Consider the following 17,779-nt stretch of genomic DNA (forward strand, 5'->3'; position numbering starts at 1 on the left):
GCCTTCTCCTCAGAGGTCAGACCATATCAGCATAAAAGAGATGAGAGCCCTGTGTCTGGCTCTGCAGTCTTGTCTTTCACTTTTCCATTTTGGCCCCCTCAAAGTCTTCATAGACAGTGCCCTGTGATGTGGTACATCAACAAGCAGGGGGGTACAATGTCCTATCTCCTTGTAGCTCTTCAGGTCTAGGATCTACCTATCAAATAAGCAACTCTTCAGGCAATCTAGTGGCAGACACTCTGAGTAGGTCCAGAGCACAGACCATAAATAGATGTTTCACAGAAATGTGTTTCTGGATATAGTTTGTTGGTGGGGTATTCCTCAGATACTTTTGCCTCTCCTGTGAACAGACAGTTTCCTGTGCTCTGTTCCAGAGTTCCAAGTCCTCTGACTTTAGTGGATGCCCTGTCTTTTCCTTGGAAGGGAATGTTTCTGTATGCCCCCTTCTTCTTCCAAAATCTTTCCACAAGTTGCCTCACCAGGTGAATCTTCTCACGCAAGACAGGGGATCTCTTATCCGTCTGCACTTGTCCACTCTTCAGATGACACTGTGGGGGGGTGATTTTTTTTTCCTTCCTTTTAGGCACCTTTTGAGGATGTGCCCTGTGTTTTGCAGGAAGCTAGGAAACCCATTACCAGTGTCTGGTGTCGGTCTCCCCATCAGGATCTCCCCTGTGTGGAGGTTGCTCTAGTGCTCTCATTTATGTGATCTTTTACGTGCTGGTTTAGGATATTCTTCAGTTAAAGCCCACCTATCAGCATTTTCTGCTTGTCGGCCCTTGAATTCTTCTGTGGCCTCTTGATTTGAGGTCAAGCGTTTTCTCAAAGCCGTCCTTCGTAACAGACCTCCCAAAAAGCCTATTCCGCTACCTTGGGATCTCAGTTTTGTACTTGAAAAATTGACTGAGGCTCCTTTTGACCCTAGCTAAAAAAAAGGGATGAAAGTAACTAGTGCCCACCAAAGAAACACCACAGAAACTCATGTAATAAACAATAACAACCAAATGCACTGCTGAGCACCAAAAACTGGGAGATATAATAAATGGTGGAAGCACAGACTTTATTAAACAAAAGTTAAAAATAAAAAAATAGTACATTAAAAGCATTAACTGGATCACTGCATTTTTCATCCTTCAATATTGGACTTGACCAGATGCACTAACACAAGTGATTTTTGGAGGGGAATTTTATATATTTAAGGTACTGATTGTGTTAGTGAATCTGAGGAAGTCCAATATTGAAGGATGAAAAATGCAGTGATCCAGTTAATGCTTTTAATGTACTATTTTTTTATTTTTAACTTTTTTTTTAATAAAGTCTTCGTGCTTCCACCGTTTATTATATACTCCTGGTTCTTGGTGCTCAGCAGTGCCTTTGGTTCTTTTCTTCTCCTTTTGACTCTGCTTTTTCAACTTCCTTCAACATTGTACTTGGAAAACTGTTCTTCTTTTAGCTCTTATTTCAGCCAAGATGGTGTCAGATTTTCAGGCTGTCCTGGCTATTACTCTTTTTAAAGTTTTTCACAGAGACGGGGTGTCTCTTCGAACTATTTCTCCTTTTTAGCTCAAGGTGGACAGTGAATTGTCCCTTAATCAGTCTGTTCACCTCCCTTCCTTTTTTCCTTCTCTGCAGTCTGCCAATGAGAATGTTCTTCGCACCTTTGATCTGCATAGACTGCTTTGATGTTATTTAGATAACACAAAAGCAGTTCGTAAATCTGAGCAGTTTTTTGTTTCTTTTCATTTCAAGGCTTTGGGTTTAGCTGTTTAGAAGCAAGCTCTCCTGGATTTTTAAGGCCATTTCCTTTTGTTCTTTTTTTGGCAGATGCCCTTCATGTGTAAAGGCACATTCTGCTAGGGTGATGGTCTCATTTAGTGGCTTTTTCAAGGGTTTGGGCACTAATGCCATTCTTGAGGCTGCTACTTGGTCCTTAGTTCATACCTTCAGTAAGCATTACAAATTGGATGTTGTTTCCAGGGCAAGGGCAGGTTTTGCCAGGGCTATTCTGCATGGGTTTGTAGATGGCTGTTATGTGCCTTCATCTTCCCAGTCATCTTAGCTGTTTTACTATCCCTTATGCAAAGAATACCACAACAGCTTTTCGAGTCTTCTCTAGAGTGTTGACTGCAACAGAAATCCTCATAGAAAGCACAGTACAGCTGTGTAGGCAGCTTAACTTCATTACATATGCTTGAGGTTGATCACTTTTATAGATTAATTTCCATCCTTCTTTCCCTGCACTTACTTTGGTTAGCTGGTACTAGGGTGGGTACTCCTTTCCATTCATGTGGTGTTCATTAGTACTTGTACTCATTTTTTTTCTTCAGCTCACTAAAGAGGGTCAGTATTCAACCAGCCTCAAAAATCTGTTCCTGGCATTGAGGTGGACTGATATCTAGGCTGGCACTGAATTAAATGGGCAAGAAAGAAGCAAAGATGGAGTGGAAGGATGTCGCCAATATACCAGGTACATGAAAACAGCGGAGGTAAGAAGGGTGCCCAGCTGTGAAAGTCTGACCATACTTTGGAATTCAGCCTTTGGCAGAGTTCCCTGCAGTAATGTATACAGTAGTGAAGATGCTTGAACATTTTCCTCTGTTGTTACCTACACAACTGTACTTTCTGCCTGGCAGATCCCCGTGGGAGGCATTCAGTGTGTGCGTGTGTGTATGTGTGTGGGGGTATTCTTCCTCCATGTTCCTACATGGAGAAATATGTCCACAAACAAGTGGTAAGGTAAATTGTATCCAGTTTGCCCTGTTTCTTATTTATTTTATTTAACATTTATTTACTGGGAAAGTCGGACTGGGACAGAACCCATTTTAGTGGAGGCCTAGGGAGAAACTCTCCAGATACATGTCTTTGGAATGTTGGAGGAAACCCCCGTGAATGCAGGGAGGACATGCAGATTCTGCACAGAAGGCACCCCAGCCAAGAATCAAACCTGAGAACCTCTTGCTGTGAGACGGCAACACTAACCGCTGCACCACTGTGTCACCCATTATCTGCCATGGAATTCCTGTCTTATCCTAACCAAATGTCCCACCTTGTCAAAGACTTGGCAGCATGAAAGCAGATGCAGTGGACCTTAAAAGGAGCCATCCAGCAAGTCCTACCAGAAGAGAAAGGTATAGATGTAAGCATGTGCATTCCCTGATGTCATAATAAGGTTAATTAGGAGGACATATGAAGGATCAGAGGCAAGAATTAAAGTAAAGAATTAGAGTTCCTGTGTAATAAGTTGTGTTTGAATGAAGTGTCAGGCAGCCACAGGAGTGTACTCTTTCTTCTTTATTTGTTTCATATTTAGAGCCCATTGGCAAAGAACATAAGGGATTGAGAATTTCAAGGATACAGTTGGTATGGTAACCAAGAAAAGTTGGCTTTATTTGCTGATGATATTTTGTACCTGATAAATCCAGAAAAGGACATCTCAGTGTAGAACATTTTGAGAGAGTTTAAAGTCTTTTTATGATATAAAATGAATGAAGATAAAACAGGTTTAGCTATACATGATTTACCCACACAAGACTGGTTCAGCAATACCTGTATGTGTGGGGATAGTAGAAGATGAAGTATTTTGAAGTATGGATTAAAAAAAAGGCTTCTATTATCAGAGCTAAGGATATGTGGAAAGATGAAACACAAGATAATACATAACCTAAGAAACTGGTAGCTCTTGTTTATGGATAATAAGATACAAGCAGTGAAAATGTTTTCAGTCCCTTTAGTTTTATATACAGGTCAGGCATATTTTTATCAACCAGAAAAGTTGTGGACAATAATTAGTAAAGAGTTGAAGTAATCTATCTGGGAGAGGAAGAGGGCAAGAGTTAAGTGGGATAACTTTGATCCTTCCAGCAGAGCAAGGAGGTTTAGGATTACTTGCTTTGAAGGGATATTTTTGAGCTACACAGTTGAGGCTTTTATATATAACACAAGCAGAAGGTTACAATTCAAAATGGAAATGGATGATGATAATGAAGTTGGGGGAAGTTAAAAAAAAAAAAAAAGAGGGAGTGAGATTTTGGATGCAGATCGTTGAGAAAAATAGTAATAACCATGCAGAATATTATATTTGTAATGTATCAAAGTATTCTAAGAGTGAGAATAGAGAAAGATTTTGCTAATAGGGTGACTGCAAGTACAGGTACAGAAAATAGGCAAGAAGGGGCTGGAATTTACTGGGGAAACCTTACAAAAGTACCCAAGGTATTGGGAGCAGATAACTACAGGGAAAGGCAATATAAAGTGAAATGAGGATAAGATGACATTTGGACTGCAACCTAGAGACTGCCTCCCATACCAGAGACTGATATCAGAATGTAGGCAAAGAGAAAGGGATTAAGAGAATCTTAAGAGAAATACCTATTTAGGTAGAGTTTTTTGTTGACTCTAGAAAATATGCTGCTGTTAAAAAAATGGAATATTAGGGCATATAAAATATTGCATGATAACTATAAGAATGAATCAGAAGAGGTTAGAAAAGATGGGGAAGAGAGCTTAGAAAAGCAGTTTACAAGAGAAAATGGGAGTATGTGCATGGCTTCCAAGTATGCAGCAAAGTCCAGAAAGTTTTGGGATTTTTGCTTGGAAGTGTTCGTTTAGGTATGTTTTTTATCCCAAGCAGATTTCTAATAATTTTTCCTGGGATAGATGGCAAATATTGGAGTTGTTTAAGAAAGAGGTAACTGGGAACATGTTTTGGGAGTGTAACAAGTTTGCAGATTTTAAAAATTCCCTAAAGAGTATTCTTGTCAGAAATATTTGGTGAGCAAATATAACTAAGGAAATGATTATTTTGAGCTGGGACACTGGATCTAAATTGCCTAGACATGGTAAGACCTTATTAAGTTTAAATCTGTTGGCTGCCAAAAAAAGCAATTGCTAGAAAACTGAAATTGAAGACTAAATCCAACTGTATTTGAAGTATTGAATATTTAAAAAGAACGAATAAGAGATCTTTAAAAAAGGGAAAGAGCAAATTGCATAGAAATAAATGGAAATTATTGAAAGAATACATGCAAAATAATGAGGAGGAGGAAGACTGGAATTCAGCAATTTACGTAATGATGGACTGATTATAGTCGCAAAGGGAAAAATGTGATGTATAGTGTCTATAAATGGAAAAATGTTTAATAAACGTGTTTAAAAAAAAAAAAGCAGAAAGGCATAAGATATTATTCCAGGTTTCTTTTAATGTACAGAAAAAACAAAACTGTCAGACCCATTTTGAATCTCTGACGGCCTTCATTTTGACTATATGTTTCAGAATTACAGGCCGTTATGTGCAGGTAGCCCTTCAAGGACAGAGTGACACTTCAAACTAACTGATTTTTTATGACTATGAACCAGGTCTGTTTATGCATCGAATAGTACTTTCTGCGAACGGCTCTTCATTAACACTAAAGCATCAAACATTTGTTTTAGTGGACATGCACATCAGCGAATTTAAACCCATCGAATAGTCGTCTGCCACCGGAAAGTGAACAGTACATAGTATACCAATACATCAGCCATGTATGAAGTATATAGATAATGTACATTGTTTGTGATGTTGACTGACTATTTGATGGGCTTAAATTCACCTGTGTGCACATTCGTTAAAATGGACATTCAGTGTCGATCAACAGCCATTTGTTGAAAATACTTTTTAATGCATAAATATAGGACCCCCTTGGGCCAGGTTCTCCTTCCCTGTATCCTTTCCAACACAGGCATAACTCGAGTGGAGTGAAGGGGGCAACTGCGCTACTTACAAAGTGTCAGAAATGAATCAGTGTTGCACTTGTTTGCAATTTGCTACGCTTTTGCAGAGAGAGACGACTTTTTGTTCCTCAGTTTGCTTTCTGCCTTCATAGAATAAGGGAAAAAGTAACTTGCATTTCTTCAATGTTCATAGACAGTTGCAATTCTGTATGGGTTGAATGAAACACTACAGGAAATCTGACAAACTTTTTATTGCTGTTGCCAAGGGCAGGGAGGGAATGCCAGTTAGCTAGCAAACTGTTTAAAAAATTGATTGCTGATTATTTTGCTTTCTTGATGCACACTTGTCATAGCAAGTCCATTTTAGATATAGTGAGATCTTTTTCTACCAGGTCCACAGCTACTGCTGCTTTGGCCATCTTGAAAGTAGCTACCTGGTTCTCTATGTCCACATTTACCAAGCATTGCATCTTCAGTAGTATTTTTGGGGCTAGGTCACTGTGTTACTTGGGGTTCATGAGCAGCCTAAAGAGGCAGATTTTAGTGTTCTCTCAGTTGGAATATCCTACCTGAGACAGGTCATCACTGGGTGGATAGTTCTGTGGCTCCAGGCAGCAAACCAGTATCTCCTCGATCAAGAAAGATCCGAAGATGCTGCCAGCCAACATTCCTCTTTGTCACCAGTATCCTGCTTATACATTTAAATACAGGACAAAGCAGAGTTAGTAAGTCATCTCTGTCTTCATCTTTTCAGTCCTACTTTCTCCCAACTCCTGTTGGATTAACTTAGTACTACTAATGCGTTAAGGTTACCTTTTTGATCCAAAACCCAGAGCTGTTAGGAAAAATTGCATATCAGCTACTGTTCAGGTCTTTGAGGGCTGTGGCTCATAAAGGCAACAATATACCCACCTGTGCAGAAATCTGTGGACTTTGATTAGCGTGGCTTCTTCTATTTTTTTTTTCTTTTCCTTCACTTTTTGCAGGAAAGGACCAAGGAAGGAAGTGTCCAGTCTCTTCCTTTTACGTGTTTTCCTTCTGCATTTTTTAAGGGCAGGTCCTCAGCAGAGAAAGGGAGAGGTGTACTCAACAGCTGTAAATATTTAGCCAAAGTGATCAATCTGGTGCCTGGAAAATATTTCTGTGGTAGGATTGCCCTTCCAAGTCATTTCCCCTGAGGATCCAGAATTGGGATAGGTGATTCTATCTTGAAATATGAAACTCTTGCTTATAAGATGTTTTAAGTAATGTAGTCAACATTGGAAGAAAATCACTAATTTTAATCTACTTATTTTTCAGGATATATATTGTATACCAGAACAAGACTGATGGTCTCTTGTCAGACTAGAGAATTAATTTATGTTTTCTCTCTGTAGCTGTGCAAGAAAGGAACTCTTACGCTGTTAGTGTGTGGAAGAGAGTCAAGGCCAAGCTGGAAGGCAGGGATGTGGATCCCAACAGACGAATGAGTGTTGCTGAACAGGTATACTTAGCCAAGTGGCAGCCATTCAAATGTTATTAATGAGGGACATAAAGTTACTACTTTGGAACAAATGAAAAGAGCATTTTTGTTGTAATATTTGTACATCTCATAGGAAGGATAATTTTGCTTTTAAAATTTTTAATTGCTTTTAATTGTAGATCTGTTGTAAAGGTTTGAGCATTGCTAAGTTTAATATAACTGATCTTAAAAGTCTCTGTTATATTTCTATAAAACAATGAACTAGATATTAAAAGTCAGACTCAGTCAGTGGGTCCTTAATTTCTTTTGAACAATGTGATAACATCCTTTGAGAACTACAGGCAGTTTTATGGCTACTGCCTCACACACACATTGTCTGTGTCTGCCACTGTGCAAATGCTTTGAAGAGGGTCAGATACTGTTTTCCTTATAGTTTATCACTTGTGTTACAGTAAGCAAGACCAGAGCTTTCTGTTTGGTGTTTTATATGCTTAACAGCCAAGCTCAGACAACAGATCCTTATCTGCTAAACATTTTGAGGATTTTTGCCACACTTCTGACTTTTGTGGGCAAGTTTCAATCCCTTATATAAACAATTGCATCTCTGTAATTGTTTTGAGAGTCATGAATTTATAAGAGTGATATTAGGTCATTCGGTAAAAGGAACTTTCAAAAGCAAAAGAGCAGCTGCATCTTAAATCTTACTAAATAAAAATCAGCAATGTTATGTCACTTTTATGCCACAACATTGCAAAAGAATTAAAATATAACTCGTACAGAAATGCTTATCCTTTTAGGTCTGAAATCTTTGTTTTTTTTAAATCATATTTATGTTTCTTACTCCAGAGAATACTGATAACAGTTTAAACCAAATTTTTACAATTGTTGCAGATTGTTTCTGTTTGGCACTTCTGGAAATGTCCATTTTGAGATGTGCTTGGAAAGATTTTATTGAAAGATACCTGTGTAAGTCGGCCTTATACCATGCATTATTACATAATCTAGCTGTGGAGGCAGGAAGTTGAACAATCTGAAATGTGCCTCTCTAGGAACAAATGAAAGATCCATTTTTGCTTAACATTTGAAAATGAAAGAAAATCACATTTTTCTAAAGTTTATTTTTGGTTAATAATTTAAAGAATGGCAGCAATGTGGTTTATGTATGTTCTGTATATAGTACACACAGGTTTATATAGATACCATTTACGTCTTTTTGTACATGTGCACTTCCAAAAACTGCATCATTATGAACTTTATACATTTCATTATTTCATTTTAGACACTTTGTCAGAATAGGACATTTAAGTAATTTCTTTCAGTATTTTATATACAAATCTGAAAAAATATTTGTATCTAGCAAAATATTGTCAAACACACTGTTCATGCTTTACAGCTGACTGTCTTGCTTGCTTTCTCTGTAGTCTGTTATATTTCAGATATGCAAGAGAGTCCATGGTCTGTACTTCTGCTGTGGGCATAAAGGAGTGGTATCAGGAATGTTCCTTTCATGTAGTCTGTCAGGCTGTTTTACTGCTGTTTCTGGAAATGCCTCTGAAGAAGATATATCCGATATCTGTTATGACATATTTTAACATATTTCTTAGTACTATTTTTGGATTAATCACAAGCTATTTGGGGCATTTTAATTTTGAAAAAAAAAATCTCTCTCTCTTTAGCAACTTTCTGTCTGTATGAGCAGTGAAGGGTCTCTGCAGTTTCCAATTCTTGACCACTCTTCTTCCTAACTGCTTTTATTTTGAATTTGGCTATAGTCTCCCTCTGTCTTTTTTTTTTTTAAAAAGTAAGAAATGCTGTGTTGGTACACTAACAGAAAATCAAAGACAATGGAACACAGACATAATTGTTTGTGTCTTTCGGCTTTTCCCGGTTAGGGGTCGCCACAGTGAAACTCCGGTCCGCTAATGATTGGTAGTTGATTTTTACGTGCCGAGTTACCAGCCCTGACGCACAACCTTCAACGAAGGTACGCCCATTCATGCATGTCTCCACGCAGAAGACAGTCTAGCTGAGAATCGAACCGGACAGCGTCTTACTGTGAGGCGACAACGCTACCGCAGCACCACCACCGCGACATAATTACTTAAATACCTTTTATTGGGCCAACAGAGGTTTTGCAATTACTTGAGCTTTCTCAAGCTGGCAAGAGCCCTGTTTTGAGAGTTAAGTTATTTAAGTTAGATACAGTACTTAAATATCCACTTGTGCTTAGAAAGGGAAGTACTTAATTTATTTCCCAGTTGGTTAAAAAAGGCACTTGAAAATACAGTTGTGGAAAAAAGGAAAAGAAAATGTAAAGTCCAGATGTTAATAATGACTTTAAACCCCGCAAAGACAGACTGTGTGTGTCTGTGTGTCTGTGTGTGTAGTGAGTGAGAGAGCTTGACACTGTAGAAGACCAGGTCGTACCCCACTATAAAATGAAAGTTTTGCATGTTACATTAAAGTCTGTTTTCATTTAGAAGACAAATTAGAGATTTTAATCAAAAAAGAACTCAGAATGCAAGAGATGTGTAGGGAGATAAGTTAAATTGAGAAAGGGAAAACAAGAATCTATAATTTATAACTTGTTAGTCTGTGAAAACGAGCATTCTTTGTGCTGTAGATGCTTCAGATAACAGAAAATATTGGATTTTAGTAATATGCAGTTCAATGGTAAAATGATATTTTGAGAAAGAGAATAATATATTTGGTTAGAATGTATGGATGCTGTTTGCAATTAGTACACTGTACAGGCTGCAGTTTAGCTAACTGAAGGAATAAGATAGAAAAGAAAAATGTGTTATGCATCAATCTAGGGTTAACAGATGCCTCCGAAGAGCAGCAATGCTGAACAAAGTTTTATTATACTGTTAAAGTTGTCTGAACATGTGGCTTTACTGTTAAGCTTATAGTTACTAGTGTCCTGACTGGAAGGCTACTTTATGTGAAAGAAAGCGCTCTCGTCGTTAATAAAACACAAACCCCAGTAATCCTTCAGTTAGTGTTAACACTGAGGTAGGTAGTTTGGATTAAAGTTAAATTCATCATAAAATCATGCATTAACAGAGAGAAGAAAAATGTTGCTCATCTAGGCGTAAATGGATATTTAGGTACTGCATCTAATATCAGTAACTTTATTTCCCAACAAAAAAAGTCTTGTTAGCCCGAAAGCTTGTGTAAATACAAAACCTTTGTTGGTCCAATAAAACTATTGCATCACACCTTTGTTCCACTGTCTGTTTTGTCTGTTTAGATGATTGGTATCCTTGTAGAACTTGAGGTTCAGAATAGTCTGCTTTTACTGTCTTATAATGAATTCATGTTTTCACACTTGTCCCATGTACTACTAATGGACAAAGGCAGCTCCTAAATGCTTCATCCGATCAAACTATCTATGGTATGATCCCAGTTATTCTCATTAGGGATAATATATACTTCGACCATAGGATGGGTAAGACCAATCTCTAACCAAGTTGGTTAGCGTAATTCAAGCACAAAAAAAAAAAAAGAATTGGCTAAGCTTAAAAAGGCATGTGAGAGCAGCTAGCTTAGGACTTATCTGTGTACCTAAAATAAAATAAAAAAAGCTGCACCAGAACAACAGAGTCTTTAATTACTCAAAGTTTTGAGCCTTTCTTTCCAGTTGAAAAGGAACTTCATCAAAAACAATGTGATCTGCGTTTCCTTCCTTTTATACACAAAAAAAAAAGGCACCAAAAAAATGGACAAAATTTAAAGGTATACACACACAGTAAAATGCCAATACTATTCCTAAACTTCCTACATTAAATGTATGTGCTTGCTAAACACCAGTACCATTAAATATAAAAGTAAATGTTTTATAAAAAAAAAACCTTAATAGCAGATGCATTAAGAATTACTAAACAGTAAACACACAAAATAACTTATACAGTCAATTGAACTACAACCAAATGTTTTTAAATAGAAGTCCTATGACAGGCAGTCTGACTTATTTTTCAAAATAGGCTCATAACTTTGCAGGGAAGCATTTCTGTATTGTAGTAAAGCTGGGTATGTACCTGCGGTGGTGGTGCTGCGGTAGCATTGTCGCCTCACAGTAAGACGCTGTCTGGTTCGATTCTCAGAGCGGCTTCTGCGTGGAGACATGCGTGAATGGGCGTACCTTCGTTGAAGGTTGTGCATCAGAGCTCGTAACTCGGTACGTAAAAATCAACTACCAATCATTAGCAGACCGGAGTTCCGCTGTGGCGACCCCTAACCAGGAAAAGCCAAAAGACACGGACAGTAAAGCTGGGTATGTCATTGCAACAGGATGTGTGAACACTTTCTGCTTTCTTACGGAGTTTTCTTTTTTTATGGCTTGAACTGTCATCTTGACACGACTTGACCACTGGTCTGGGGGTGTTTAGGACTAGAAATCGCACTTTGAAAATCCTGTTGCTGTGAGAATTACTTAACTTCCATACTTTACCTATTGTAGATTATTGTTAATGATTACTGTGTCAGGTATTCTTTGTCTTGAAAATGTAGATTTTATTGCTTTTATAACACCAGTGTTATATGCTCTCTTGGTAGTGTGTGTGTGATATTTTGTCATGCTAGGATTGGACATTCACAATGATTGCATAGGACCTTCACAGAATGAACCAAAACCTGTACCCATCCCTCTAGTCTTTGATATTTTTTCATTGATAACTGATTTTTTTATTTTACTTTTATTAACTGCGGGTGCCTGTCTGGGCCAGAGGCCCGGGTTGAAAAGCTCCACAGAGAAAGAAATTACTAATACATTTAGGTGTTTAAACAGCATCACAATACATATAAAATTTAGAAATAACATATTTTACATTGGTATTAAGACAGTACAAATGCAGGGAACAAAGAACATTCATTAGTAGTAATAATAGTAAAATTTCATGGTATACATTTGTGGATTGAAACAAAGTACACTACTTAGCATAGTACATTAGATTATTTTTACAATATTAATTAAGACAGTTTCAGCAGAGATAGGTAAACCTGTATTAGTAATATGTGTTCTTGCCAATTGTAACTGGTATAGTGATAGTACTAGCTTATGTCTTGGTTTAGATTGTAGCAGTAATTTAACTTTATCTAGTTTAGTTGAAAATAGGAATATTGTAAGGTAAGATGGGCATAAGTAAATGTGTATTGTTTGATTGCTGTAGCCTGGTGAGCAGTCATGGCACTGCCAGCTTTCTGTCAGATGTTGGCTGATGAGTTTTTTAAAGGAGGCTTTAGAGAATGTGTTTTGTATGCCAATAGGGAGTGTGTTCCATTTTTTTGCCACTGTATTACTGTTTAGTGAGTCACCAAAACTATTATTGCTGTTGGAGACCTGTAATAATAATTTGCTTGATGATCGAAGAGGCCTTGTGGTTAAGTGCTGTTGTACTAGGTTATTGAGAGCAGGACACTTATTGGGGAAGTAATATAAAGAGTGGCAAAGGCAGGGCTGATTATAAGTTAGTAGGTTAGGCAGTTCAAGCCAGTGGAGCTGGCGTAGAGCAGTACAATGGTGGGATCTATATGGGCAGTTAGTAGCAAAGCAGGCAATCTGTTGTAACAGTCTTGTATTTTGCTTAGGTCAGTTTTATTGAGATTGGTTATAATGGGAGATGCATAGAGTAGGGTGGACAGAAGTTGGGAGCGGGCAGTGACCCTTGTATTGTTAGTGAGGAATGGTTTAATGCGGTAGAGAGATCCTAGTTTGGCATGTACTTTTTTTTATGGTCAAGTTGATATGACTGTCAGCTGATATGGTAAGAATACCTCTGTCATTTTTCAAGACAGTCTTACGTAGTATATCTCTTTCCCTTCAACCCCCCCCCCACAAAGAGTCGAAGGATTCATCCTTTCTCCCACTCAGAATTAAGCAAACATTTGTAAGGTGCTGTACTTGAGAATGAGTATGTGCCTATTCGAGTGTATGTTGTGAAATTCTGTACCAGCTGTACAAGCATAGATGCTCATCATTTGATCACTGCAGTAGTCACGTTACCTATTTTGGGTTGTATCCTGCGTAGGATATAACAGATAGCCAACTTCTAAAGTTTAAGGGCCCCTGCACATATCCAGACTTTTATCAGCTTGAGAAGAGCTGAAGAAAAACAGTGGTTTGAGCACTATGCCTTTCAGAGCTCTCTTGCCAGAGGAGAAGGGGAAACAGAGCCTTGAAAAAGATCAATGCTAGTTAAGTAAAATACGAAGTCCTCACCCTGGCAACAAAAGCATACAAAATATTGGGGGGCTGAAGGGGAAGGAGCAGCTACTATAGCAGTGATCATTTAAATATCTACTGGTATGACACAGTTGTTTACACAATTGTACTATGTTTATCACATTTGATCACTGCTGCAGTAGCCTTAACTATATGGGTAGACAACCATACCTGGAGAATGGTTCTAACAAAGCGTGCTCTAGACCTTGAGAAGAAACCTAGTTTGTTGTGTTTTGTAAAGTCACATCCAGAAGACCAAGTTGTTGCTTCTAGAATACTTCTGGAATCTACTCCTTTCCAAAAAGGCACTGGTGAAGTGTTTACAGTTATTGCCTTGCACACTCATTGAGTGTTTGTGTGATCATCAGATTCCTGTTTAGGTCCCACACCAGTATTGCCTTTACTGTTTGATAAAGGAGCACAAAGTCAAGCACTCCCATAGGTGCAGAGATTTCAGTCCTGTCCTCCTTCACCTTTGGGAGGAAAGCTGTTTCCTTTGAGGCAAAAAAGATGACAGTATGCAGGAACTTATGTGGAGACTGACAGGGTTACTTCATACAGGTCTGGTAGGAATATTTCTACAAAAGAGTTGCATCTGTTTCAGAAATGGTTCTCTAGACTCCACAGTTGAGCTTGCTTTTAGCTAGTAAAGACTCAGACTTGTCTCCTTTTTCAGGGGTGCTGTCACTGCTCATGCCCGTTTTGATTGGCTCTAGCCTGCAGCTAACTCATTTGGTAGAGGCACAGACTAGTGGCACTTAAGTACTGGATTTGTCCTAGAACATCAAAATGAGCATAGTAATGTCATCTGCTCTTAAACTGGATGGGGAGCAGGAAACTCTGCATGTTGCTCAGTGCCTAGATATCAAGCAGATCTTTGGTTGAAGGTCATGGGTGCGGAACCATAGCCTTGAGGAACACAGTTTGACACAAGTGGCAGGTCTTTAATAGGCTTTTCACCATCTCATGCTTTCAGCGGGTGCACATTTGCTCACTGGAGCCATCTTGCTTAAGAGTTGCTGATTGGTGTTATGCTTTCTTCCCTCTGAAACTGTATCCACACTCTCATCTAGTTAGTGTTGTTCTCCCTTTGTGTCAGTCTTGTATGAGAAATGAAGACCAGTATCCCCTTGTATGAGATGTGGACAAGATTTTTGAGTCCCCTCTTTTGAGGTTACTTTATGGCTCTGGAGGTTCATTTTAGTTTCTGTTCCTATAATCACCTGTCTCCTCATTTGTTCCTTGTACAGCTACCGGAATCTTTCTACTCTAGCGCTGATACTGCTTGCATTTCAACCCAGTCAAGGATCCATTGAAGAGCAGGATCCAGTGCAACACTGCCCATTCTCTTGATGGTTCAAGAGTAGCTTCCTCTAAGTGCCTGCAAATGGCATTCCTTGCAGATTGGTCAAATGTATCTGTATATTTTAGGCAGTTGAAATTTGAAGTCTTTTGCTATGTCTCATTTTTCAGGCAGGTGATTGATAGATGCTGTCTTTGAAATGGTGACTAGTGTATTTTATGTATTTTGGAGCATCATTATGGTGTGAATTGTATTGACTGCACATTATCTTTAAGCATGGGTTCTTCTAAAAAATTTTGAATTCTGATTATTGACAAAGATGAACCTAATGGGACCCATAATAGAGGGTACTGTTGTAGATCAGCTGATACAGAAAGAACAAATCTGTTGTTTTCTGTGCTTTTTTCCCATTCATATTTCTTACCTGTGTCTGAATGTACAAAAAAGCAAGTAAAATTATCCTCACTCTCTCGTACTTTTTCTGGCTTAAGTAGTAGCTAAATAGACATTTGGCAAAAACTATTTTACCCACTTAATTGTTAAATATTTCAGAACTGCTAGATTACCTCTAAATCATAGAAAGTTAAAATTAAGGAACCACTAACTGAGTTGTTTTTGAAGATCTGCAATTTCATTTGGAGTACGTATATAGCTCTGATTTCTCTCCAGTTCTTGTCTTTTTATTATACTAAGTGAATGTAAAAAAATGTTAATGCATCATAATAAAAAAATCATTTTCTATTGCAGGTTGATTTTGTGATTAAGGAAGCAACTAATCTAGATAATCTGGCTCAAATGTATGAAGGTTGGACAGCCTGGGTATGAAGGAGCAGAGAGACGGGTCTCTCGGGTTCAATGAGGTCAGGCATCCACCAGAATCAACTCGGCCTCAGGCATCCATAGCCACACCACAGCAGGTGGTGATGCATTCTGGGGCTTAATCTGAGGTAATATAGGAATACCTGGTGCGCTGAGAAGTGAATCCCGTCAGAAGCTGCACTCAGGGAAATGCTTAACACAATGGTCAGCACCCCCAGGGTCAAGGGTTCAAGCGCCCTGGCAGAATTACATGAATGTCAATCTTCGAAACAAGAACTACAGAAGTAGCTCAAGGGCGTCGGTGCAGAGTGGAATGGGTATCCTTAGAACCACAAAGTGACAGAGACCTGTATTCCATCTGACCTTGTGAACACTTAAGGGAACAGATCTTAACCCCACTGAAAGTAGACAGGGGCCATGAAGAAATTAATGAAAACATAAGGATTTTGATGCATTCAGATTCTAGTAGTTTGGCAACATAACTGGTTGAGTTGCATCTAAAGAAAAAAATGAATAAAGGAAATTTACTTGGAGATGTTTATGGACTCCAAACAATACCTGCATTTAAATTTAAACACTGCAGTGGACTTCTGTAAGGAAGAAGATGCGTATTTGATTCCCCCATTTTTTCTTTTATCTTTTGTTTTTTTTTTTTTGTTTGTTTGTTTTTGATTGTGTGCTAATAGTACCGTAGTACATCAGATGCTGGTATTTCTTTGTTTATTGTGAATGACATAATAATCCTTATTTCTGTTTACAGATACAAAGCATACCTCTCCAGATGTACTTAAGGCGAAAGCTCAAAATTTGCTTCATGTCATAGTTCAGCTGTTAAGATGAAGAACAGTACACTTTTTTAAGTTGGCAAGGGAAGATATAATGAATGGTTTCATTGCATCATCTTGTCATCTGCTACTTTCTTTCTTTTTTTTCCAGAAAAGAATAAACATCAATCAAAAAAGATAATACATAAAATTCTCAAGGATTAAGCCCTCCCATACAGATTTTATATTTTCCTTCCCTTTGTGTACTGCATGGTGCTATTTTAAATTAATATACTTAACTAATAGTTACTAATTTTTTGGGATTACTGTTTTCTTTTTGTTCTTCCTGTGAAGGAGTATTTTCCTCTGTACTGTTGCATTGTGCTCTCTCATATGTGCTTTAATTGCTTGCTAGTAGGCTGTGTCTTGGAATAAGTACACCGCAAATGTACTCCTATAATGTTTACTTAGTGAAGGGATAACTACCGTCCTTATCAAAAGAACCCTTAGCCATTGACAGAGCATGCTGTGACACTCAAGTGATAAGAAGGCTTATACTTTTGTGGCTGCATTCCGAGTTCAGGGATATCTGCTACCAAGTATCATTTCTAATCTCATTTTAAAAATCATGGTAAGTTTTGATAGGCTGTTTTTGACATCATGTACACACATATGCCTCTGTGTACTTGGTAAATTCACCAGAATTAGTCATTCAAGCACTTCTTTTGATATCTTGTTAACTTTGGCAAAAGAAATGGCAATTTTCAGTTGATTTACAGCTACAGATGATGCAGCCTTGTTCAGCCCTTTGCACAACTGTGACTTTGCTTAAGCATTAATGGTTAAATGGGAGAGAAGTAAATTGTTCATGACTGGCTTTCCAATTAAATGGTAAATACTTCAAAGGAGTACATGTCTTATCCTGTACCACATCAAGATGCAGACTTATGCAGGGAGTGCAAACTCATTAGGGAGTCTGTGAGTAAGCAGTACTATAACAGCATCTTTTAGAAAGAAAAAAGTCCATATTTTGTTTTTACCACTGTAGAACATCAAACAAAACTTGCACATTTCATCAGAAGGTAATAAAAGTTTTTCCCCTCTGTTATAATGCTGTATGTAGTGTTTTAATGGAGTGCATTCATTGGTTCAAGTTTTTGAAGAACTTTGTCCACAAAGCTCTTTAATTATCCATACAGTAGGTTTTCTTTGGCAACAGTTTTCATACTGTTCTTTGAGTGTCCCTTCTCATTTTGTGACCTCTTACTGATTAAATGCTGGCTAAGGGAGGAGTAACTACATGTGTATACACGCACACACCTTCGTTTTTCCTGCTGCTTTGAGTGCTCTCTACCATTTAGCCACTGCGTTCAGCTGTCATGACTTTCTGAAAAATAACTGTCAGTTTTTATGAACTGAGTTTTGTACCATGCTCAGTTGAAAAGATCAAAATGGAACCGCTTTAGCCAGGGATAAAATCTTTTTTTTTTCAATAATAA

The 17,779-nt window shown here is 38.0% G+C and overlaps 1 protein-coding gene across 1 annotated transcript in view; it reads left to right on the plus strand.

Moving 5' to 3' along the window:
• The window catches only part of LOC122817306 (serine/threonine-protein kinase SMG1-like), a gene marked incomplete in the record, with an annotated part of 2,898,779 nt that extends 2,881,391 nt beyond the window's left edge, over positions 1-17,388 (plus strand). The window contains 2 exon segments of the mRNA XM_044090530.1: positions 7,086-7,192; positions 15,445-17,388. Coding sequence (XP_043946465.1) covers positions 7,086-7,192; positions 15,445-15,522 — 185 coding nt within the window.
• Positions 17,389-17,779: the final 391 nt, after the last annotated feature.

The sequence above is a fragment of the Protopterus annectens genome, chromosome 12.part0, assembly GCF_019279795.1.
Source record: "Protopterus annectens isolate FY-2018-M chromosome 12.part0, PAN1.0, whole genome shotgun sequence".
In the NCBI taxonomy this organism is placed as follows: domain Eukaryota; kingdom Metazoa; phylum Chordata; order Ceratodontiformes; family Protopteridae; genus Protopterus; species Protopterus annectens.